The 25,298-nt window shown below is 37.7% G+C and overlaps 1 protein-coding gene across 3 annotated transcripts in view; it reads left to right on the top strand.

Annotated features, from left to right (window-relative positions):
- The window catches only part of LOC128989741 (uncharacterized), a 36,900-nt gene extending 11,871 nt beyond the window's left edge, over positions 1 to 25,029 (top strand). For 2 of the 3 annotated variants that reach the window (XM_054411772.1, XM_054411771.1), the window contains exons 2-4: positions 4,604 to 4,688; positions 22,301 to 22,562; positions 23,056 to 25,029. In XM_054411772.1, coding sequence (XP_054267747.1) covers positions 4,617 to 4,688; positions 22,301 to 22,562; positions 23,056 to 24,596 — 1,875 coding nt within the window. In that variant the 5' untranslated portion in view covers positions 4,604 to 4,616 and the 3' untranslated portion in view covers positions 24,597 to 25,029. Of the gene's footprint in view, positions 1 to 4,226; positions 4,246 to 4,603; positions 4,689 to 22,300; positions 22,563 to 23,055 lie in introns of those variants that run through there. The other variant, XM_054411773.1, reaches the window with a different exon arrangement.
- The last annotated feature ends 269 nt before the right edge of the window (positions 25,030 to 25,298 follow it).

Genomic DNA, 25,298 nt, shown 5'->3' on the forward strand with positions numbered 1-25,298 from the left:
ATAGTTTACTTATCTTACGAAACGTCATTATGTATGGATAATTGTGTCGTGGAAGAGCTTAAATGTCTGTACTGAATTAAATTAATTGGCTATACATATTAGGAGATTTGTTTGTTCATAAAATTTGTCTTATTTTGTATTTAGGCTACTCAGTGCACCAATCGGTACTTCAAATTAGCTTTGGTATACAACAGATCTACAATGACAGATATAAGTATACCTAAGTGGCAATACATGCTGCAAAAAGCCGTCTATTATGTTCAGTGCATTATTACCAATTAATTCCTTCGCAAATGGTTACGAAATTATCAGCCCGTGAACATTATGTGAATCACTAAGCCGCTTTAAGGACTTAGAATTTCACGAATTGTCTGAGTAATCATATGGAGCCCCCCTTAAGTTTTCAGATGAAACATGATCACTAGGAATGCTTTGATAGCAGTGAAAGCCAGTTGAGCGGAGCGTTTAAATTTAATTGTTTTTAAAAAGCAATAAATGGCTGCACTTTAGTTTACGTCCTACACTCATTCGAATGAATATATCGATCGATATATAGACTATTTCATTTGATATATCAAGTTTGGTTAGTTAGGTTAAATCCTAACCTAACTAACTGAATGAAATAATCAATATATCGAATAGTCTATGAATCGATGTTTTTCAATCGAAGTGCAGTTCAATAAATTAAAACAATGTTTATAAATATAACAGAACCATTCTGTCAATTTAACTTACCGGTTTGTCTCAGAACTATCAACATCTATAACTAGTTTCAAAAGTAAAGATGTGTACCTACATTAGATAGTCCTACATATTATCCTTTGTATCGTTATTTTCTCACTAGAAAGCCTTAAATCGTTTTTCATCTGAAATAACCCGCAAGTCATGCCTTCTTTATATTAACTCTCGAATTATATTAAAATTTACATAACTTCGAGGACATTAATATCAACGTTCCTTTTACATAATAAAAACCTCATTGAAAAGAAGGGAAGTCAGATGAGTTTTAATTAGACATGCTTCGAAAACAAGGAAAGAGAAAGTAAAGAGGCTCGCGCATGACTATTGTCTGTCATAACGAGCAGTTGACAATGTGCTGAGCAATGAGCATGCGTAGTGCGTAGCGGGCGGCGCCGTGCAACAGGAAGACATGTAGGTCGGTGCTCCAGTATTGTGCCTTATCAGACAGTGAAAGTGACGCTGATAACGACAACAATGAGTAAATGGCGGCAATCCCATTGTTGCGGTGAAAGCTGGCGGCTCGCAGCTCGCGTCTTGATCTCAGATACAGATAGAATTCGTATCGCTCTCTTCCCAACTATTCTCCACGTTTCTTTAATCCGGCGACAGATATCTGACCCACATACTCCACAACTCGTGTTTCCTTTCGTGCACGGACGTGCAACACGCTGTGCATCTCCCTCGCTACTTGGAACTCGAAACTCGCCGATCACTTGCTACTCGGAACTCGAGACTCGCTTAGCAAATTACTTGGAACTCGTAACGTTTCCTATGGTTTAGACAAGGCCATTTCAAAACTTTGGAGGATTTTATTTAGACGCCATACACTGGTTATTGTGGTTGTCGTTGATATTTATGAACCCAGCTGTCCTTAATGTTAGGACTTTTAATAAATGGCCCTGGATGGAGAAGCATCTTACCTTTGTCAGTAATAAGCAGCCCTAACAGTACAGTAATGTATTACCATTGATTATATAATATCCTTGATTGGTGATGTAGCGAGATTGGTTATCGTGCTCACCAAAAGTTGCCGGTCTGATCCTCATAACAGCTCAACCATTTTGTGGTGGTTTAAAACTAAGCACAAATATCATTCATCATTATTGAACAAATCTTCCTTATTACAGTAATACATTATTTAAATCAGTAAAGACATGAACTCATTAATTCAGAACCCACCCTTGCTTTCTGTACCTTAATTTATCAGCATCGTAGCCAACCAGTCAATTTATTATCGTGAACTCATACCACAGAAAACATACTACTATCATAGAACAAATAAACTATAGTAGTATATTTTCTGTGTTCATACTTCTGTATTCGGAACATCCTCGGAAAGAGACCTCTCCTGACTTAACTCTCCCGACTAAGAGATGCCAGTTACACAATACATTTGATAACATACGAATAAACACTTAAATTATTAACACATTTTATATCATACGAGCAGTGGTCCAAAAGAAGTTAAACCATCTTCATAGTTTAAATAATTATATTTATCTTCCGTATACTGCAAATTTACCTATCTACAAATCATTTTATTTTCAGCAAATTATTTTGGTTGGTAAACTGTTGGTGATGTTTAGGAAATTGAACATAAAATAAGAATTTCATAAATGATAGTGGAAAGATAATTTCAATCACTTCTTTATGTGTAAGCAGCATTGATTACTATGGACATGAATAGATTTAAATTTAAATATTCATATCTCAACTCAGTGAAAGTTGCTGATGAAAGGCTCGGGGTAGTAAACAAATTCATGTTATTGTTGCAATTAATTGAGGGTGCAACCTGGCCGAAATTGCACATTATCTCAGCAAACCAAGCAAATGCTGATGGAAACAGTTTCTTCAGCGTGTAACAAGTAGACATGTTCATTTCACGGAGATGTCGGATGCGTGCAGCGTGTAGAAGTACGCGTCGTAGAAAGTCCGTTGCTACTCAAGGTCAGAGAGCCGGATGCAGCAGTCGGGCAGAACTGGAGAAAGTTGAGCCCACCATCTGTCTTCCGGTGGTCCCCACAAAACAAACCCCTCCGTACACTTGACTGAGTCCACGCCCGCGGGAAATGAAGAAAAACTGGCGGGAACCTTGGCTAGGCGAATGCCATTACCTTTCTCCGTGACGCCGGCGCCGTTGTAACTCAGTACGGTTCTGGGTGTGAGTGCAAATGACTTGTATGTTGTACGACCGAGATTGTTCTTTTGAGGGGAGAATGTCCGGATATGTGATCTCACACGATACACAATCTACTATATTGATTCAAATTCATGTGTGCACACAGGACGTAGTTTTAATCACTTTTTGTAGCTCGATCGAAATTCAACTTCAGTAATTAACAACTACCATAACCGATCAAGAGGCAATTTGTATGAGGTATAGAATACTGTAAATGGACAGCACTCTAACATAGCCATCAAGCTTTAATATTTCAATATGTCTAGAGACTAGAGACATCTATCTTACGATCTTCGTACTCCAACCAACCCCTTTTCGAAAGACTACCTTTCCCTTAACAGTTAAATAACCGTGTACTACGACATTAACTGAAATTAAAGTTTTGTAAAGAATCAAAACAAAACTGTTGAGTTTGTCGATTTCTTGCTTGCATATCCTTGTCGTTTCACGGGTAGATGATCACACCCCACAACAGTCTTCAATCGATTCATTTACCCACACAAAACACACACTTATATAATCAAATGGTAGAGGCGCATTAGCAAACACTTTCCAATCAGCACTATAGGGTTTGATTTTACAGTAGTTTGATGTAATCTGTCGCCTGTCTCTTCTTGAAGAAAACTTCCTCTTCCTGCTATGCAGCAAATGGATAAATGCTCAAGCATATAGATATATGCATGCAATGTTATAAATCGTTTCAACCCCTATTCACATACATTTTTAAATCAATATATTTTGATACTTTAAAAATTGTCAACATTCCTAGTCGATTTTGCCTGCAACCGAACCTTGATACAGTTTTGTTTTGGCGTAGCGGGTGGACAGGTTGATGATATCTGGGTCATCAAGAGACACATGGTCAACGTAACCTAACCCGGGTGGGAGGGGCGTAACCCTAGATGTCACTTGAGTCCACCTTTGTCTAGCAAGGCTTGTATGTGGTGCCGTGGTGGTGGTTGTGATCAAGGAAGGGGTGAAAGTCGGCCATGCGAGCTAGTCTGTGGGTCAGTAGGATGATTCTCTTCTCCTGAGTTGCTGGTGTCACTTTCCAACGCTTGCTACATTTATTGGCCCAGCCACCTGCCCGATGGGACGCCACTTTCCAACCACTCCTTCCTTATGGAGATCGTGCTCGGTACAACCTGATAATCGTGGATGGCGTGGAAAGTTGAATTCGATTAGTGTTCTCGATCTCCGTTCCCAAACGGTGGGACAGGTTAGGGTTGTGCCTGTGTATGGAGTCTGGATGAGATAGTAGTGTGATGACAACCACGTTGTTAATAGTTTGTGATATGATATTTATACCTACATTAAGTAAACAAGTAAGGTTACAATTTTGATTGTTGAAAAAACAATTATAGCAGGCATAGCTTTATCTAATTCTAGGTATGTGAAGACATGTACTTACCAACTAAAGTCCTTTTACAAGAAAAATTTGAATCCCTGAAAAAAAGAAAATGCATGAGTATCATCATAGATACACAAAAACATACTATTTGTATGGTGTGATGTACTATAATTGGATTGTGATTAGCTTTAATTAATCGTTTAGCTCAGTACTTGTATTTACGAGTACTAGAGTAGAAGAAGAAGCTACGATATCCCAAGGTGTGAGGTGATGCAGTGGACATGTGTGACATGGTAACGGTTTATGATAACTAATCCTATCTCCTGTTACAGATAGAGTGACCGAATGAGGATCAGTATGTCGTCCCAGCCGGGGCGCCTGGCGTCCATCTGCCTTGCTGTCCTCGCTCTCCTGCAGGTAAATACCCACAAAACCTACCATGTTCATGCCCACGATACTCCACTAGGATGGTTTTAAACGTCAATTTCGTATAACTTCAAAAATATATATTCATAATTGATGTATAGTTTTAAACATGTGTTCATTAATTGATTGTTTATGTTTACCAATTTTGTAAATAGAATGGATTGAAATAAATAATGTACCTATCTTTTGAATTGAATCGAATTATTATACAATAAATGGCGACGAGGATGACGGAAATAGGAAATATAAAGAAGTTGAGATCAGTTGCAAAAAGGCAAATTTCCAAAGCATTTAAACTAATTATAGAAAATAAAGCAACTGATAAAATGACAAGTGCAGAGATAGAGGTGAGGTTAGACAGTTTAAGATCGTATTGGAAACAATTTGAAGATGCACAAACCAAAATTGAACTAGCCACTGAAGATGAAGAACAAGATGATCTAGCCTCGTACAGAAGTGAGACAGAAGAAATGTACATTGTTTTAGAAGCAGTATTGAGAAATGAAAAGACACGACACAATAATACAGAGCCTACAGCAGCAAATCCACATAACAAGGAACCAAACACAACATCAACGGCAATGTCAGCTACTCGTTTATTGAACTACTCACTTTTCCTTGCTGGGTTTGATTATACAATTGAGTATAGAAGAACTTCAGACCACTGTAACGCAGATTTCTTGTCTCGTTTTCCAGTTGAACAAACTCAAGATGATGAAGACTTGTATTCCAAGTTCCAAATGAATCAAATAGCAATTCTTCCTCTCACACAATGTACACTTGCAGAGCATACAAAGAAAGACTCTGTACTAGCTACAATAGTTACAGCACTAGAAAATGGAGAAAATCTGGAAAAGGTTGGTTTCCGAAATAATGATTTAAGTTTACATAAAGGTTGCATCTTTAGAGGTAGTCGAGTTGTAATACCTAACACATTGCAGAAAGAAGTTCTCAAGGAACTACACATTGGGCATTTAGGCATGTCGAAAATGAAGGCCATGGCGCGAAGTTATGTATATTGGAAAAACTTGGATAATGATATTGAAAACTTGGTTAATAACTGTGACAAATGCAAACAGAAAAGAAATGAACCATCTAAATTAAACCATCACCCTTGGGAAGAACCTACAGCTCCCTGGCATCGCTTACATTTGGATTTTTGTGGACCCGTAAATGGAAATTATTTCTTCATAATTATAGACGCCCATACAAAATGGTTGGAGGTTATACATACAAAAAACACTTCTTCAGACTGGTGCATTCGAAATTTAAGTCACTTATTTTCAACTTTTGGACTGCCAGTTATGATAGTAACAGACAACGGCTCCCAATTTACGAGTGCACTTTTTCAAAGGTTTCTAAGCAATAATGGAATTTGCCATAGGACTTGTGCACCTTTTCACCCATCAAGCAATGGCCAAGCTGAACGATTTGTCCAAACTGTTAAGAAATCATTGGCTGCCATGAGTGAAGACAAGGGAGACTTGCAGCATAAAATAGATCTTCTCGTAACTCAGTTACGCAAAGCTCCAAACTCTACAGGACTCTCCGCTTATTTGTTAATGTTTGGCAGAGACATAAGAACGAAACTTAACGTGATGGCAGATAAAGTTGAATGGAATAAAAAGACTATGTCGGAACACAAGCTGAAAAGAAATTTTCAGGTGGGACAGAGAGTACTGGTAAGAAATTATTCCTCAAAAGTAAAGTGGAAGGAAGGGAAAATAATTTCAAGAACAGGAAATGTTATGTTTAAAGTCAAGACAGACACTGGACTCACTTGGACTCGTCACTCAGACCAAATACTTCCCTTACACTAAGGGGGGAGAGTTGATGTATAGTTTTAAACATGTGTTCATTAATTGATTGTTTATGTTTACCAATTTTGTAAATAGAATGGATTGAAATAAATAATGTACCTATCTTTTGTCAAGAACAGGAAATGTTATGTTTAAAGTCAAGACAGACACTGGACTCACTTGGACTCGTCACTCAGACCAAATACTTCCCTTACACTAAGGGGGGAGAGTTGATGTATAGTTTTAAACATGTGTTCATTAATTGATTGTTTATGTTTACCAATTTTGTAAATAGAATGGATTGAAATAAATAATGTACCTATCTTTTGAATTGAATCGAATTATTATACAATAATAATAATCGTGGATTTTGATTAGTAATGCCCTTTGTCCCCTTGGCTTGGCACATTGTCTTCTGAAGGTAGTTTAGGAAGATTTTCTCCTCAATCGATAGCTGTCTTTTTTTTTTCAAAGTATTGTCTAAACCAATAGGAAACTCACTGCAATCGTAAATTCTTCATCTAGAGAACAATCCCAATAGTAAGAGACGTGACAGTCAAAATATTTAAATTTGTAAAGCGAAGCAATTTTAATAGGGACATAATTAAAGTGAATTGCTTAGAGCGTGATTCTATGGTAATCCATCTTAATGACATTTGTTAGATAAGGAACGAAAGTTTCGCTTGGAAAATTCAAATCCTTATAAAACCCTTTGAGGCGGTAAAAAATACAGTGAATATAATTTGAATGAAGTTGAAGTATACTGGGAAACTATTAAAAGCAATCTATAAGACCGAACAAATTATACGGGTATTTGATAATACATGGGATTCCACGCAGAACCCCCTAACTACATTTTATTTCTACACACACTCATGATATCTTACAACCATAACTCCATGACAATACTTCAAGATGATCAAGTCGTTGATCTCTTACAAATCATCTCCAGAAGTGTTTGCAAGGAGTCACAAACACTCTGACATAAAACTGTTAGCATTCTACGAGTCGGGCCCCCGGAGCGCGCTGCAGGTGCTCGCCAGCTCGCAACACTTTCCAACACTTGGCCCCTCACCTCTCAGATGTGGGCTAATCACGAGCCTCACCGCCCCAGGGCCACTTTCTGTTGTTTGCCATCGTGAACATCGTTTGTTAACTCAATCACTTATTCATACACCACGAGCAAACGTTGATCAATCCGCGTGTCAATATGGGAACTTTCCGCTCATATGAAATTTCACGATGGCCAAATCTACGTTATAGTTCTTGGACAAGTATACTATCGAGTAGGCAGTTGAGTTTGAGCACTTTGATTCTGTAGATCCTTTACACCCGTGGCATTTACTGTAGTTTTTCTGTGAAGAGTGATCGAATTTTATTTGACATGAAGGTTTTCTTCTGACGGCCATCTCATGTTTAATTTGTCAATGTAGACTGAGGACTTTGTGGCATGGACAGCATTTTGTTGTACGCGTTAACCAGATTACTTGGGTATGGTTGCAATAGAGTGAACCATAGTGGGTGGATGAGTTGAGATAGTGAGTGTAAGTAGCCTTGAAACCCCGTTAGGTTCAATTAAAAGCAAGTAACACATTTACCAACTTTGCGATTGCCGTGAATAATGTGTTTATTTTTTCAGAATTAGTTTAATAGCATAAATAGTAATAATAATAAATAATTAGAATTTGGCATCAGCTTTTACGCAAACTTTCTAACAATATCCCTCAATAACCTTAAACATATTTTAGTCAAACTTACCAAGGTTGTTTCGACAAATGTTTGGAAGGTTTGAGATGAAACAATAGCAATTATTGATAATTTCTATATAATTTTAAAGTAACTTTAAGCTTTTTTAAGTTTTAACATTGGTCTTATGAGTTGCCATGGTGGTATCAAAATAACGACGTTAATGTAAACAAAGAATCATAGCGTTAGCATATGCTTAAAGTCAAGCAAATATACAATCTAAAAGTGCAAAGGAAAAAATTCTGATGATTACCACTGATAAAATAATACAGAGAAAGTATTACACACCATTTGGAAACTACCACTGATCGAATAGACACAGTATTTTACAGATTTTATTTATGTGACGGTAATATAAATTAGGTTATAAAAATTACGTTTATCTGATGAGATTGGGAATTACAACAGCTGTTTGAATCAGCAGTTTTAAATAACTAGGTATTCTAAAATCAATATTTTCATATAAACAGGCCATTATAAACATGAGGTCTTATTATTTACTTTAAAGAGTGCAAGACAACTTCTTATCCTATTGTGAAATTTTTACCCTATTTAATAAATAGTAAATACTCCTAGTAAAATTTGTTGAGAACATGACTTACATGACGAAATTCCGTAAAGATCCTATTACGCGTTGTCATGTATTGTAATTATAATTTCTCCCCCGTCCAAGCATATGCCATTAGGTAAAACCTAAGTAAACACGTTTAAATTATACATCAAATTGAGGTTTATCAGAGTAGCTAAACGGAAGTAAATAAGGACGGCATTAATGACAACAAGTCCAGTCAGAAACAAGATCGTTGTACCAGTATTGGTCAAGGTTGTTCTTATTTTAGCCGGACTGGTCGAGGTCGCCCAAGTGTTTCCGTCAATGCGCATATTTCAGAGCAAGTTCCGAGTGGGGAAAGTCTCGAGTAACTTGCCAAAAGCGAAACTCGTCCAGTCCGGGTCGTGTGGGGACTGACACCCTTCCTACAACAGGGTCCTTACTGGAGATCTCATGGGAACTGAGGAGGGCTTGAAGTTTAGGTGTCTAGAGGAACGTATCAATAACTATCGGGATGAATAACTGATCTAAAAAGTCACATGTTGTGAGGACTGATTTCAAATAAAAAAATTTTCTTTTTCAACGGCAATTAAAAAAAATCCTTTATGTTTTCTCTATATTTTTGAAAGAGGCCTCCTCTTTACCACATCTCCTCTTTACATCCTCTTTACCACGGAAAGTGACGTGGTTAAAACCGTGGATAAAAACACGAAAAATTTATGACCATCAAAACAGATTACAGTTGTTTTTATCTTGCAACTGGGTTTTGAATTGACCTAGACAGTGATACAAGCCAGACATGATACGCAAACGTAAAACGTAACGTACGCAAACGTTTTCTAAAAATATGATCAATTGTAAAACAGTTTTCCGAATAGACAGGACAGTTTGTGTTGGTTGTCTATTTGAAGCTTTAAAACTATCCTGTAAAGGTGTTTGGAAGGAAAAAATTTAAGAGCTTCATATAAAACCCAAACATTTAGATAGCTTTTGACGAGTAGGTTTCAAAAGAACAGCTGATCAACATTTTTGCTCTCAAACTAAAATCGTCTCAATACCATAAAATAACAGGAAACCCACTTCGAACGTTTTTACAGCAATAAAGATGGCGAAACAGTGGAGAATGCTGGAATCTCGAAGCCAGGGAAATGATATAACTGTATAAAACGAACTTTCAGAATCCAGAACGGATGATTTCCGGGTGCTAAACCCACTTCCAGTTCGAGTTCGGATTCGTCGGCAGATGCCAATTTTCCACCCGAGAGACATCAAGTGTTGAATTAGAGGTCTTCCGCAATCCTACGACAATTTTAGTGAAGGGCTACTTATTTACAGTATGTCCGTAGCAGTAAATAAATTGGTTTGTAAATTAGCTCGAACGGTTGCGTTAGTGGGTCACGAGGCAGTTTCAAAAGTCTTCATTGCGTTGCTTGTGGTATGTCTCTTCACAATTGTGATCTCAAAGTACACGTAGCCTAACAGAATCATCATTTTCAAACTGTTAAGTCCAACAGGTGCAAAATGGACATAACCTATAACAACAAGCTTTTTCTAAACTCTTGAGTCCAACTGGCCTAAAAAGAACATAACCTATCACAACCACCTACCCCTATTGAGCCTAACAGGCCTAAAATGGTCATAACCTAACACAATAGTATTTTCCAACGTTTTTCGTCCACCAGGTCCAAAGAGACACAATAACATAACACAATAAAGCAATACTTAACATAATAATAACAAAAACACATAATAACGACAAATAAATAGTAGTTCAATGCTTTTGAACAACCATCATCATTTCTAAGATCATTTTTGATCATTTCTAAGAGGGGAATTAGGAAAACTTGGAGTACACTCGGATGGAAAATCGTACAGTATTGCGTAGTTAGGATGACAAGGTACAGACAGCAATGAAATGATGTTGTAGTTACACGCAGTTTTATCAACCTCTGATTTCAATGTATTTTGATCTTTAGGGATATTTTATTTTCAGTGCTGAATGAATGAGTAGACAGCTTGGTACATAGTATTTATGATACACATCTGACCTAAGAATAATGTTCCTATGTATTCTTAAACGAGGGTTACTATTTCAAGTACAATCTTTTCTCCTCCGACCCCTAAACGCTTTCCAATAGCTCAAAAGTAAATGTACAGTATATGACACCTATATTGTATATTCCCTACTTTTTCATGTAATTATAGTTCTTGTAAATCATTAGTTCAGTAAGAAACTTGCTGAGCTTCTAGTTTAAAAAGCTTCCATAGTTACTCCACTCCATATTCAGATGGCATCGCTCTGGTTTCCACCGAGTCCGTAAGTGATTGACACGGCTCCCATTGTTGTATCCGGGTTGGTTTGACGCGTAAATGAAATGGAAGCCAACTATGGATATGGTAAGCTGATGACTTACTTTCCCGATACATTTCCCACCGAGTCCCTGATCTGAGTCACTCTCCTCTACACTTTCCCCAGTCCTTGACGACACGGACCATCTTTGTCTGGACCGAGACCAATTTCCGTTTCAAGTGATTTCGTCCGAGTGGCATTTCTCGATGGTTTTTTGCCTTTACATACCTACCGTTAGACTGGAATAGCTTGGCCTGAAAAAAGATCTGGGGTGTTGCACGTACATGAAGAAATAGTTCGTTTTGATTATGTTTTAGCGTGAAAATATTAAATAAACATAACGTTCCAGTTACACAGTATTTGTTTAGTTACTGATTCCAAAAACAAAAATGGTCTTTTCCCAGATTGATTAGACAGCACTTCTACTACTAGTCAACTATAGTATGCACGCCTAAAGAATAGTCTTTGAGGAAATCAAAAATTGAGTTTGTCGAATCTTTGTATTGAAGAGATGATCTGGGGGAAATACTAGCCGACGCTCGAGATGCGTTATAGCAGTTTATCTTCAGGTCAAGCTTTAACTTAACAATGAACAAGCAATGTTTGTCTAAAGTTGGTCAATTGGTCAAATATATATTCACAAGGAAACTCAACGTTTGTTGGGATATTTTGGGGGAAAAAACTGGGCAACTTAAAAAAATGTTAATAATAAACCTATATTTCGAGAGGTACTCCATGCAATTTTTAGATATTTATGTGATAGTGTAAGATTTTTTATGAATTTTTGGAATGAGGTGATAGATTTAGAGTTGGGTTAAACTTCAAATCGTATGTTACACGTATTTACTACGCAATAAAATAATACACAACCAATACTTCAGTCACCAAAATCTATTCGATATGATGAAATCAACCCAAACTTATATCACTGATTACCTTTCTCGGCAATCGATTTACTTAATTACTTGTCAATTATCCGTTTAAGAAGCTGTTCAGTTAGAAAATCACTAACGATGTATTGATGAGGGTTGGTTATGTAATGCCCAAAATTATCACAGGTAAAAGTGATTTTGACAACAGCCAGGGAGAAACGAACTTGGGTAGAGTGAAAGTGAGTTTTACTGAGTTGAGATAGGGGCGCCTCTATACAGTTACTTGTTACTAACCCGCGTACAACATTGGTTACAACAGTTTTATTTTATCTAACAACGCGTTGAGAAATGTAAACAGGTTGTAAAAAACGTTTTGCAAGCTGCGAATATGTTGTGTAATAAATGTTTGTGTTTTGCCTGTATGGATTATCGACGTGGTTTGACATACTTTTACACTTTGCACTTGTTCATTAATTTAAGTACCAGACTGTGTTGAACAATAAAGCCCACGAGTCTATACAATAAACAAAATGCATACGGTAGAGAAGGTGCTACTAAACTGGACATGAGTCTATATGGTTTTCATGGTAGAAATCCGTATGGTTCCAATACGGAAATATGGTTTGCATTTCACTTTTCATCTTCCGTACCTAAGGGTCAGCTGATATATATCTGAGGAAATTGTTGTATGAGTTTGCCAGCCTAGACCTAGTGGTTCGGACTTAGGTTTAAGAGGGACGGATTCGTTCCCCTGCACATCGACAAACATTTTGATGGATTTCGACCGAATTTTCTTAAAAGTATTTGTGATATCTTCATTGGAAATTTTCACTATAGTTGATATTAAAAATTAATGAACCGTCAGTTGATCATAACAAACATAAAATCCTCAACGCAAGTAAATGTTTCGAACCGGTTGACAATCACAGCACACCCCCTTTTATCTAACTAACTGACTATCGGCTAACGTATTAAATTAAACGATATAGATTCTACCGAGCGGGGTTTACAGTTAAATTAATCTTGAGTCAACTTTTGTGTTAAATTAAGGATAGAAAATCCACATCAATCGATAAATCAAAATCGACTAGAACTACGAAAACTAAACAAGCCTACCTTACCTATTTTAAACCAACTTTATTCGCTACCACAATGTTTACACCAGACAAGACTCAAATTGCTCGTCACTAAACACGTTTCACACTTTTCCACTCGACTGGCGCTGCGAGGCGTAAAAGTAATATTTGCAGGTAAATGGCGTGGAACGCTGTCGGGCGTCGGAGACAAGTGGCCCAGATCTGTATTGTGGTCCTTTCCCGCCAAACGTGTGGCCCACATCACTTTCTCCCGCCTTAATGTGACAGTAAATGCTGTTTCGCTGTTTGTCGTGCATTGTTTAGATTTATGTTGAAGGTAACGATTAAAATACTCAGACTTGACTTGAACAACCCGTTTGAAAGTAAAATTGGTGGTTAAGTTGTGGTACTTGTACATTCCAGTTTAAAATCATGATTATTGTTTATTCGACACATTCGCCAGACCTATTATGTTTGTATCATAAAAAATGTGATATTTAATTAGACTTAATGCTGCACATTGGATTGACGTAATACAACACTAGTTGAAAATCATGAATTCATAACATAAACGGTATGGATCATAAACGTAAACAAATGGCGTCACTGGCCCGAATCTTATACCAACAACCTTGACATGTGGTTTTGAAGTTTCTTCAACAGTCCCATTTATATATTGATTAAAGACGTTTACTTTTGGGCCAGTGACGTCACTTTTTATGTTTATGATCCATACTATTTCTATTCTAATATCAGTGGTATAAACATATAAACATATAAATGTAGTTTTAGTGAGATAACAAAAGAGGTTTCTAAACATTTTAACATTTGTAAATCATATGTTGTAAAGTAAACAATTTGCTTGAGGGGCTAGCGATTTAAAACTCTAAATTTGTACCCTTAGGGTGGTACTTGCATTAAGGTACCACTACGTCGTCGATGACCATATGATACGCAATGTCAATAAGGTTGGAGAGGAAATCTTTAAAAAATAACAATACGAGTTCTAGTTAGTGAAAGTAGTTAGAAGGCATTTGGAATAGTTACTATAACTATGAATGGAGTGAAAGGGATGTTACTGACTTGTATTGCGATATTCAATAACATCCTGTTTAAGTACTGTAATCAATTACAATTAATTGCTCGGAGGTACTATTAAACCTTGAGTTCCATGCTAAGGACTTGTACATAAACTAACATTTTAATCTGTACATTGTATTTTCTTTTCATTTTGTACCTATTGCACCTTAAAGAGTTGTTTTTGTTGTTTTATCTTATGATAAATATAATAATATAATAATTCACGTATTGAAATGTTTAACCTGCTTTATATGTGTTTCAGGTTGGTATTTTAACTATAGAAGAGTACAGGGGTAAGTAGTTTTAATATTCATTAAAAATTATTGTGGCCAAAATTAAAAAACAAATTTTTCAAATTGGAAAATAATTTAAAGAAATGCTCTATCATTATTACATTGCTAAGCTTGAAACGTCAGTTCATCTTTTGACAATGAATACATGCAATGTCAATTGTTCAACAACAATGGATGTGGAATTTATTTCAAAGATTGTATTAATTGCACTGGGACGTGGTATTAGAACAGCTATGAATTTGTATTTTCTTTGATCAGGAAATTTGTCTTTTAGCTTCATAAAAACGTGTTATTCTATAATTTTGCCATTTTAAATCATTCAAATCGGTTTTAAACTAAACCATAGAAAATCCAATGATTTTAAATTAAAATGTTGATTTGATTTTGGGAATAGGAATTTGTTAACACGTTTTATACGATTAATCTTTCTAACCTAATGGATCATATTAATACTTATAACCATGTTAATACTAAAATTATTATTCTATAAGTTCGGTTAGGGTAAATTTAATATAAATAATACTATTTATAATCCATAGTCTACATGGTATAAGGGATTTAGTAATAAGTCACTAATTATTTACAGTCAATGTAGTTTGGAGTTAAATATAGAAGTAATAAAATATACTTGTTAATAATGACTAATTGCATGTACCAATTAAATGTGGTTCATGCACTGCGCTTTTATAAATTAATTTAATAAATTAATTGTTGGAAAAAAATCAACGTATGTGTTAAACGTCGACTTCGATCTCTCTCAGTCTGTACAAGCGTAATTCATTTGAACCGACATTACTTTTGTTCAAGTGAAAGTTTGGTACAGTGTTTGCCAAGTTGAGTAAAGAATGCTGTAGTGTGGCTCCAAATTATAAATGAATATCTATGTTTGTGTGCATCAGTAAAATGATTCACTAGACTACTAAAATATAAAAACATTAAACACAGCATACACAATAATAGTTCATTATTCTTGTAAAAATTGTTTGAAAAAGATCTATGACAATTTAAATACTTTTACCTGACGTTTCTCGGACATTCGTGTACATTGTACACAGCTGCCGTATGGACTTCAAATAATTTATTTTCCTAATATTGCAGCAAAAACAGTCGTTTTAATACATGCGTTGCGGGTTTAAAGTAGATATTTAACTTCCTAGGGAGTAAAAAGCCTTTATAGCCCCTAGGGAGTAAAAATCAGCTGTTGTATAAACTTCAAATGTGAGCAATCGGTTGTATCAAAATTATGAATAATGCTTATAATGCGAATAATTAGCTGTTTTGTAAGTGATCCAATCATTCCGTCTATTACGATTTATTAGGGATAGTGGTATCATAGATAAAACCATAGATAAAACATAGTGGTATACCACGATATGTCGGACTATTGACAAGAATGTAACAATAAGCTACAGCCAATATCAATCGATACATAATAAGATTGCAAAATTGAAAGCAAGCTGGAAGTCATTTTGGCAGGTTAGTTTTTCATAAAAAGTATTTTATTTTTCTAACTTAGTTTTTTAAACAATGTTGCAATATGACGAAAAATATAGTTTACACGAACAAGAAGTCTCTTTTCAACCCTCGCTCATTTCCAGTTTAACTTAATCTCGGGTCGTAAAGAGTCACTTTACGCCCTAGTCATAATATATACTATTTATAATTCAATACTTAATAATGAGACTGCCCTGTTACTCCGTTTAGGGAACTGTGCGACAAACTCACTAGATACTAGTTGAACAACGTCTCATATTAAGCAGCTTCCAATATAGTCTGCATCTTGTGCTTTAGTACCAAATTATTAAAACTAGGCCTTTTTACGATTAGTTAATCGTGGTAGTTTAGGCCTCATACTTTAACGCCGCTGAAAATGACTGTGAGAAAGATGTTTCTGCAACCTTCCGCATAATGGCACAGAAACATTTTCGAGGAAGGATTCCCCGAAAACACATACAGTTCTAAAACCATTAAATACCAACAGTTTTCGATAACTACACTATTCCAGCCCACCCGTGCTACCAAACCATGGTAATTTTTACATCGATTGACGATTGGTCATCGATTGGAGGATTAAAAAAACATTTAACTTAAAATCAAGCTACACTGCGTTTTAACTGACCAATGAATTGCAAAATAAATAAACCTGTAACTCCTTTTAGTCAATATAACTTCTTACGATGGTTGAATTAACTACGAATTGTAATCCAACCACATAGAAGTGGTCATGAATAACCGATGCCGCAGACCAACCACTAGAATGGATTGGCGGGGCCGACGTAATTGGTCATAACAATAATTAGAGAGCCTTTCTTCTTCACGGTTGAAAACCGGGCCGCCTTCTCGCTCACGACCTACTTGTGGTGACCACTTTCAGAATACACACTAGCTTACCATGTCATTATACTTACACACCCTGTATACACAGTAGCCTACCATGTCACTGATACCTGGCTGGCACTCGCACCGCCAAGCCTCAGGCAGTAAAATGACCACCTCAACGTTTTTAGGCAACTCGCACTCGTCCCTGCAATCGTTTTTATACTTTACAAAATTTCATAAATTAGTCTAGGTTTCGAAAATAAATTGAAAAAAATCAAACAAAATGGTAGCATGTTATAATATTCCTTCATATAATAGTTACTTTCTTACAAGATGGATTTTTTTTGCTAGAATCGTTTTGGATGGGGTGGAATATCTTTGAAGATGAACCTGTTGATGGCTGTATTGCGATCATGTGTTCATATGTGTCAAATTTTGAGGTTAAATCAATACAAACAAACTGGTATGTTGTCCATTAGGAACCGTGTTGTATTACTTACGAAAAATTATCATTTAAGATGAAATAAAATGAATCAATTTGTTAAATTTCATTGCCAATTTATTGGAAAACATTCAGTGTTTAGGCTATTGCATTTTATAAACCAGATGGAATCTTGCTTCCTTGGCCTATCGTATTACGTTATCCTGTTTGGTTTTACCTGGTGAACTTTGCATTAGTAAAATTTTAGCAATCCGATTAACTGTTAATTATAATTCAAATGGGTCAAAACGTTAGTCTAGTTTAAGCCCCAGATTATACATTAACTACCAGGTGTAACTTGTCAACTCGAGAGTATTTAGTTCTAGTCCATATCTTATTGAAACCCTGAAAATGTTATCTATATTCATATGAAGATTTCCAAACCAGACGTCAGTCTTTATTATGTATCAATAGTTAGTTTATCATGTGTATGCCAGTCACAGTAACTACATTATTATATTAATAAAATGTTCTATATTAATTTTGAATGAAGATTCAATATTTTAATATTTGCTCATGTTAATTAATTATTTTCAAAGCAACCATCACTTAAAATTTGGGGACAACAATTTAACAACGACTTATTCATTAGTTGATTAAGAAATATTAGGAATTATTAAGCCTACGTCTTTATTTCACAGTAAATATTCTCTAATGGCCAAGTAGTTTTTATAAAAGTAGAGTATGTTTAAAGTATATTATTTGACTTACTTACTGTAAATTGTAAGAATATATTCCAGTTTGTTTTGAATTAACCTCAAACTTTTTCACGTATGAACCAGAACACATGACCGCACTACAGCCAAAAAGGTTCATCTTTAAAGATATTCCACAACACTTAAGCCGCTTATAGCTAAAAAAATCAAACTGTACGTGTTTACCTTGTTTACTGCGTTTACGTTTGACACTTATTGTTGAACAGCTGTTTGATTGAAAGATATTGCTTAATCCATAAAACATAACCCTGTCTAGAGCTAGAGCAGTTTTACTGAAACTGGAATTCGAGGAATTACTTTTAATGTGGAAGAAAACGTGACCACTCCAGGAAGTAATAGGAAGCAAATCTGTACAATTTTCAATATGACACCAGTTTGTACATACGTTAGGAAGCTGAAATTCTTTACGGATTTTTTTCTAAGCTTATTTAATGAATTGTGTAAGGTTTCAAAGCTTACGTTGAATATATTGGCTGGTAATATAATATCAAAGTATAATACCATTATAATACTCTTCATGAAGCACCTTGTAACCACTATTTTACAATGGCATTATACCTACATAAAAGTTTTTGTTATTTTACCAACCTAAACTTTGGAAACACACTAGCTTACCGTGTAATTATAACTACTTAACCACGTCAATAAGCTCTTTATCAAATAGAGATACCTACTACGCCCATTCTATACCTCCCTTTAGAGACTTCATTGACCCCCAATCTAACTTCCCTAGACCCAGAGAGCACAGAATAGAAATTTCTATTCTGTGCTCTGTGCCTAGACTCCCCGACCGAGTCCACCACAACTCTCATACGCTTCAGCAGTTTTTCCAACCCTACTTCACCAACCACCCAAGCCTTAAAATCACTTATCTCAATAATCTGCCAATTCAACCTAACCAACCTCAACCACATACAACCACAAAGTAACAACCACTCCCTATACCAACCATCAGAATCCCTCGCTTAAAACCCATAACCAAACAACATCTTCACCAGCACATGTGATAGGTCACTGAATTCGTATTACACACTATATTTTACATACGTGGCGCTTTTTAAAGCTCCTGATCTCCTAGGGCTTAAGAGGACAAATTCCTAAACAACCCACGGGTTCATCACCTACTGTGTAAATTCACATCACGTCAAATGAACTCTTTTGTACATCAAAAAGGTTTGCTTCAAAACGTTTTAGGATAAAACTTTACATAGACATTATTTTGTCTATGTTTTGCTATTATTCTTCTCTCCCACCTTCTAGACGGAAGTGTTGAGTAAACCATGAGTGAAGTGTCGGAAGCGGCGCATGTGTGAGCGATTAGGCGGCTTGACTGTGGAGGACCTGGGAAGTGGACCACCATTGTCGCGTGTGTGTACCAGGGTGGGAAGTGGGTGTAATTAACTGTATAAGTGGATCACGACACAGTCCGAGCAAACAAACTTTTTGTGCATCTATTGGGGCTGTATTTAACGTATAGGGCGTTTAGGGCATTTTCTTCTTTGGACGATAAAAAATCGTTTTCGAATTCTAAGTAGGATAAATAGAACGTATCGTATCACCTAAGGCCTCAGAGTAAGTACTCATGGCAAAATAAAGTAACATAATGTCGATTGTCGTGCGATTACTCTATCGAATTACTGAACAACCGAAACAGACTAAACATCATCAGTAGGCTTACTACGGGTTATCGCAATACACTATCAATATTTCAAGAAATATTTTACCATGTTGTGGGACCACTCTGTTGAAGCTCTTAACTATCAAAATGGACCAAGCATATGCAATACGTATTATTGAACAGTGAAGTTTGACACTACGGTTCGGAAAAGTGCGTCTTCATACGAGTACTCGGTTGAACCAGCAAGACTAACAAGATAGAATAAACGTGTACTTAAAGGTAAAGGAAATATTTCAGAAATGTGTCTTATATGAGTAAAACAATTATTAACTTTTTCCAATAACTGTGCCACCTAAGTGAACGTAGTACTTTGGTTATCGGGACGTCATAGGTCGGAAATAGAGTGTAAGATTACTCAGTCAAACATATATCCACTAACCGAGATATAGCAACAACATACCTTCTTAAAGAACGAACTAAAGGAAAGGTTTATCATTCTGCTTAAACGTCTTACATGTCATCTAGTTTTTAGTTAATACAAGATGATACAATTAACCTTACAGCCGAGACTGCAAACAAATGAAACTGATTGGGAAATTTGGTGTTTGATTAAATCTCACTACTTTACAAATATTTAATCCGCAGCCAACAATGTTGAAGAGTATTAATTGTAATGCATTATTTCTTTAAGAACTATGCTGGAAACATCGAAACGGTAGATTTAACTTAACAGTGGTGTTGAAAGGATAGTGTTTGTAGTTAGTATTCTGCCAGAGACTTTAGTTTACAAGTCGGCGGTAGCGGCTCACAGTTCAGGCCATATCCGCTACCATCACTGCTGACCTACTGTCTACGACTGCCGAGTGTAGAAGAACAAGAATCGCAGCGACTGTAGCGGGGCAATCTGGACAAATGTTTCATATAATTCTCGCAAATCAACAATAAACACTCCAATGCCAGTTAAACAACAGAGAAGTTAGGGGAAATATTCTAAAAGTAGATCGTATGTTTCTCTGCTCTGCCAATTTTAGGTGTTATTTCTGTGTACAGAGCTACAGAGCTATTGTCAGACAGCTAAGTCTTTATATTTAACCTGTTCAAGGTATGTAACTAAGTAGGAATGTAAGAGGGCCGTTCTCTAAGTAGTAAAATATCTTTGATGATGAAACAGAATAGAAAAATATTTATGAGAGGACAAACAGGTAATTTACCGTGATATTTTCTCCAGAAAACGCAAAATCTAGAAAACCATAAAGTAATCGACCAACAATATAATTAATAAGTTAAATGTTAAGTCATCCAAGTAGTCGATCACAGCCATGGTTCACTGGCTCTGTGGTTCATGGTCCATCTAGTAAGTTATTCGCTTCATTGAAGTGACATTGGGAAAATCTCTCAACCGAAAAATCGACTGTAAGGGTATAACTTGATTTGGTCGTGTTTTACTACAAAATGAAAGTAATAGAATCCATCTGGTGACGACGTCCTTTCAGATATGTACACAAAATTTGTATATGCATTTTGTCTAGGGTAATTCCTTTTTGCTAGAGTTTACATTCATCTTAAATTCTGAATCCCAGCAAATGAATTGGTCGATTAATGTTGCGAACCAAAAACATACAACCGTCTATAGGTGGCCTAAGACTATCTAAAATATCGTTACCTTCCCCTAACCCCTGACATTGTATTAGATTATTGCTATATTAGTCGAACTAAAAATAGTTTTACAGTTAATGCCAGAGGATTTAAGTATTAGAGCATTAAATTCACTTCGGGACTGTGTAACATGTCAAGACCTTTTTAATTCCCTGATAAATAAACAACTCCTATACTTAGCAACTGCCAGGTTATCATTCGTTTTTAATGCAGAAAACACCTCAGATAAAAAGGGGGTGGGGCCCCCAGCGAGCCAATGTCGAGTCTAAAATATACTCTCAGAATGGTCTGTGTTCTGGAAGAATGGTATTCTTCTTTTGAGCCTCATATAATTTAAGATTAACTCTATATTCCCTTTTACAGAGTATTTCTCTCTTGTTTGGTACTAAAATTCTAGATAAGATTCTTATTTATTGTACAGTCTACATATTCCAAATTTGATTAAACTCGTTTTTACCTCTTATCCCATCAGAAATGCGTTCACACTTTTAATAAGAAACCCGGCCAAGGTGTTCTAATTTTATTTCACGTACCTTTTCTGCGTTTTCCCCACCTTAATAGCACTCCCAATAACCTCTATATCAAACAGAAATGCCGTAACAAGCCAATTTGTACGATTTTTATTTCAATTACGCTTTCTAACATTGATGAAAATTTTCGTCACCGTTATCCTATAAAACATTTTCCCATTTTTACTACCATTCAAGCCAAGAGTCTTCAAGTAATTTTATGTTCCAGCTTCCGATAAAACTCTTTTTTGCTTACAACCCTAACTGAAATTCCACCTTTTTTGTCACACGATGCTATAGCCAAGACGTTTATTATGTCATGCACCATATTTCACCTTGATCTTGTTCATCTTTCACATATCCTATTACAACAATCCTGTAAAAAATTACCCTTGTCTTTTGGTAATTGGTATTCCAGTAAATATACAATCTGCACTAATATGTCTTTACAATATTTTTGTCTGAGATGATCTAAAGATTTGTGTGTTGTATGGGGCAACCCCGACCGAGATATTCACCCTATCTTATCTGTTGACAGGGAGCGACGAGCGACGCCCCGCTGTTGGACTCGTCAGCCTTGCCGTTAGAGCACCGCGCCGTGTACGGGCCCCCACTGCCGGGGCCCCCAGCCCCCCAGTACGGGCCCCCGCCCCCAGTCTCCGGGGGTGGTGACGACCCCTGGCCCCTCGCCACTCCTGACATGCCACAGATCAAGCACCTACAAGTACAGTGCGAGAAGACGCACATGCGCGTCAACATCGAGTTCGACCGACCCTTCTACGGAATGATATTTTCTAAGGGTGAGTTTTTTTATAGACCTGGCACCATTGTTCAATTTCATCAGTATAAGTTAAGATCCTATGAAACTCAATAGTAGCAAAATAATTTGTTCATAGATTCTTTTAGAAATACAGTACCTCAATACCTAATTAAAGAAGTTATTCCGAAAAAAATTAAAATTTCAGGTCATGAGGCTTTCTGAGTAACATCATATTGTAGGATACAATTGTATTAGTATTATATTTATTTTCTTTAATAATGAGAGAGTTTAGTTCTTGGTAATATAGTTTGTTTGATGCGCGCACTATTGAGTGGTAAAATAAAACCAATTAGCGTTATTTAGATTCGAACAAAAAAGACATTGGTAAGTGTTTTCATGGAATCAGGACTAGGATAGCGTACTATTAACAACGACGTAGAAAACTATATAGAAAATTCTCTTCTAAACACATATTCCTAGAATGTATTGTGTATGTAAATATGCTCAAATCAGTAATGAATGTGATTTTGCAGGTTTTTACAGTGATCCTCACTGCATCCATCTAAAGCCCGGTAGCGGTCACCTGAGCGCCACCTTCGAGATCTTCCTCAACTCTTGTGGAATGTCTTCGTCTGCCAACCACAACACCGGGGGTGGCTACTCCACACCCAGCGGCAGCTACGTGGAGAACACCATCATCATCCAGTACGACCCCTACGTCCAGGAGGTCTGGGATCAGGCTAGAAAGCTGAGGTGTACTTGGTACGACTTCTACGAGAAGGCAGTCACCTTTCGGCCCTTTCAGGTCGACATGCTCCACGCCGTCACCGCCAACTTCCTCGGAGACAACCTGCAGTGCTGGATGCAGATACAGGTGGGCAAGGGACCCTGGGCATCAGAAGTGTCCGGGATCGTGAAGATCGGACAGACCATGACTATGGTGTTGGCTATCAAGGACGACGAAAACAAGTTCGACATGCTGGTGAGGAACTGTGTGGCCCACGACGGCAAGAGAGCACCCATCCAACTGGTCGATCAGCACGGATGTGTGGTCAGGCCGAAGATTATGAGCAAGTTCCAGAAAATCAAGAACTTTGGACCTTCAGCATCGGTAGTGAGCTTCGCGTACTTCCAAGCCTTCAAGTTCCCAGACTCCATGAACGTGCACTTCCAGTGTGTCATCCAAGTGTGTAGGTATAACTGCCCCGAGCCTCGTTGTGGAAACGACTACGGCCTTCCCGCTCTAGGAGGGTTAGGTGGCGAGTACGGACCTCCTCCTCCATCTGGAAACTCAATCCACTCTGAATACGGACCTCCACCACTGCCCGAGTATGGCGCCCCAGCGGCATACCCCGACCCCAGACATCCTTCGGGCCCAGCTGGCGCTTACTCCGAGAACAAACCCGAAGTGCTGCCTCCACCTTCTTCTACCAGCAATCCTAGCAACCCCAACAACCCTGCCGGTCTGACCAACCCCTCGTCTCCCTCTCCACAGAAGACCTCCCCTAGCAACGTCAACCTCAACAACGACAACGACATCAACCTCCCCCCTCCACCTCTGCCCGGACAGTTCGCCCAGTACACCACGGTCAAGAGGAAAGGAGGAGTCAGTGACGAGCTGGAGGGCAACCTCGCCACTCTCGGGGGACGACCGAGGAGTGTCGAGAACCTGTCTGACCTCCAGGGAGCCAGGAGACGACGAGCCACAGACACCGTCCACACGGTGGTGGTCACCAGGATCTACAAGAGAGAGGCTCAAGAGATGACGGACGTCAACACGAGTAGAACTATCCAGGTGGTGTCTCCCGGAGATGTCAACTTCGCGCTGAACGCCGGAGCCGCCAACAACGAGACCGTAGTCGTGTCGTCGACCAGCGGCCTGGACGACAGCGTTTGTATGAGCATCCCAAGCTTCGTGGTGGGGCTGGTGATGTTGCTGGTGGTGCTGGTAGTGGCGTGCCTGGTGGCGGCCTTCCTCTTCGTCAGAGTCAGACAGATCGACCGTAAGGGAGTGACGACGACGTTCGTGCACGGCGGCTACGACAACGCCGAGTTCGTCAAGATGTCCAGCTAGTGTCGTCAGACTGATCCGTTGCCATATCCTCCGGCCGCGGACAGACCTCCTCGACGCGGATCCTCGTCCGAGGCGGTCTGTCCGCGTTGCTGCTGAGTGCCGCGCACCGCGCTCTACAGTGCCGCGCTACACAGTCGAAATGATCCCAAAGATAAACACAGTGTTCAGTGACTAGTGAACCGAGTTAGTTGTTAGGCCTCGGGCCCTTGTATGGTCTATGATCAGCTCATATTTATTTTTCACCCTCTTCGTCATCGCCCCTCTTTTTCGTCCCTCTCTCGTTAATTTATTATTCACTCCTCTTCCTTTCGCACTAATGTATCATACCATTTCATCCATCTTTCTCGTTGCTCGTAACGAATTATGTTAATGTTTAGGCTAAGTGAATGTTTTGTTAATCTTGTAAAGCCGATTAAACAAATTAGTGACTGTAGTTGTGTGTGCTCGGCCTGTTCTATTGACCTCCATCTCCGCCTCCCATCCCCGCCCATCGACCCACTCCTCGCATATCTACCATTACCATCTACACAACATGTGGAAAAAATTGTCAATCTGCAACTAAACATCAGTATTACCCTTAATTAGAGGTTTCTACAGTTTCTAGACTGGTTTTTCATGAGCTGTTCATTCGTGATGATAAAATAATGTACAACCTCTCCAGACAATTGCTTGCTGACCTTACAAACTTGGGGTATTTATATT

The sequence above is a fragment of the Macrosteles quadrilineatus genome, unplaced genomic scaffold (genome assembly GCF_028750875.1).
Source record: "Macrosteles quadrilineatus isolate MER2022 unplaced genomic scaffold, UCM_ALF_1.0 Scaffold_3__2_contigs__length_128488019, whole genome shotgun sequence".
Taxonomy (NCBI): domain Eukaryota; kingdom Metazoa; phylum Arthropoda; class Insecta; order Hemiptera; family Cicadellidae; genus Macrosteles; species Macrosteles quadrilineatus.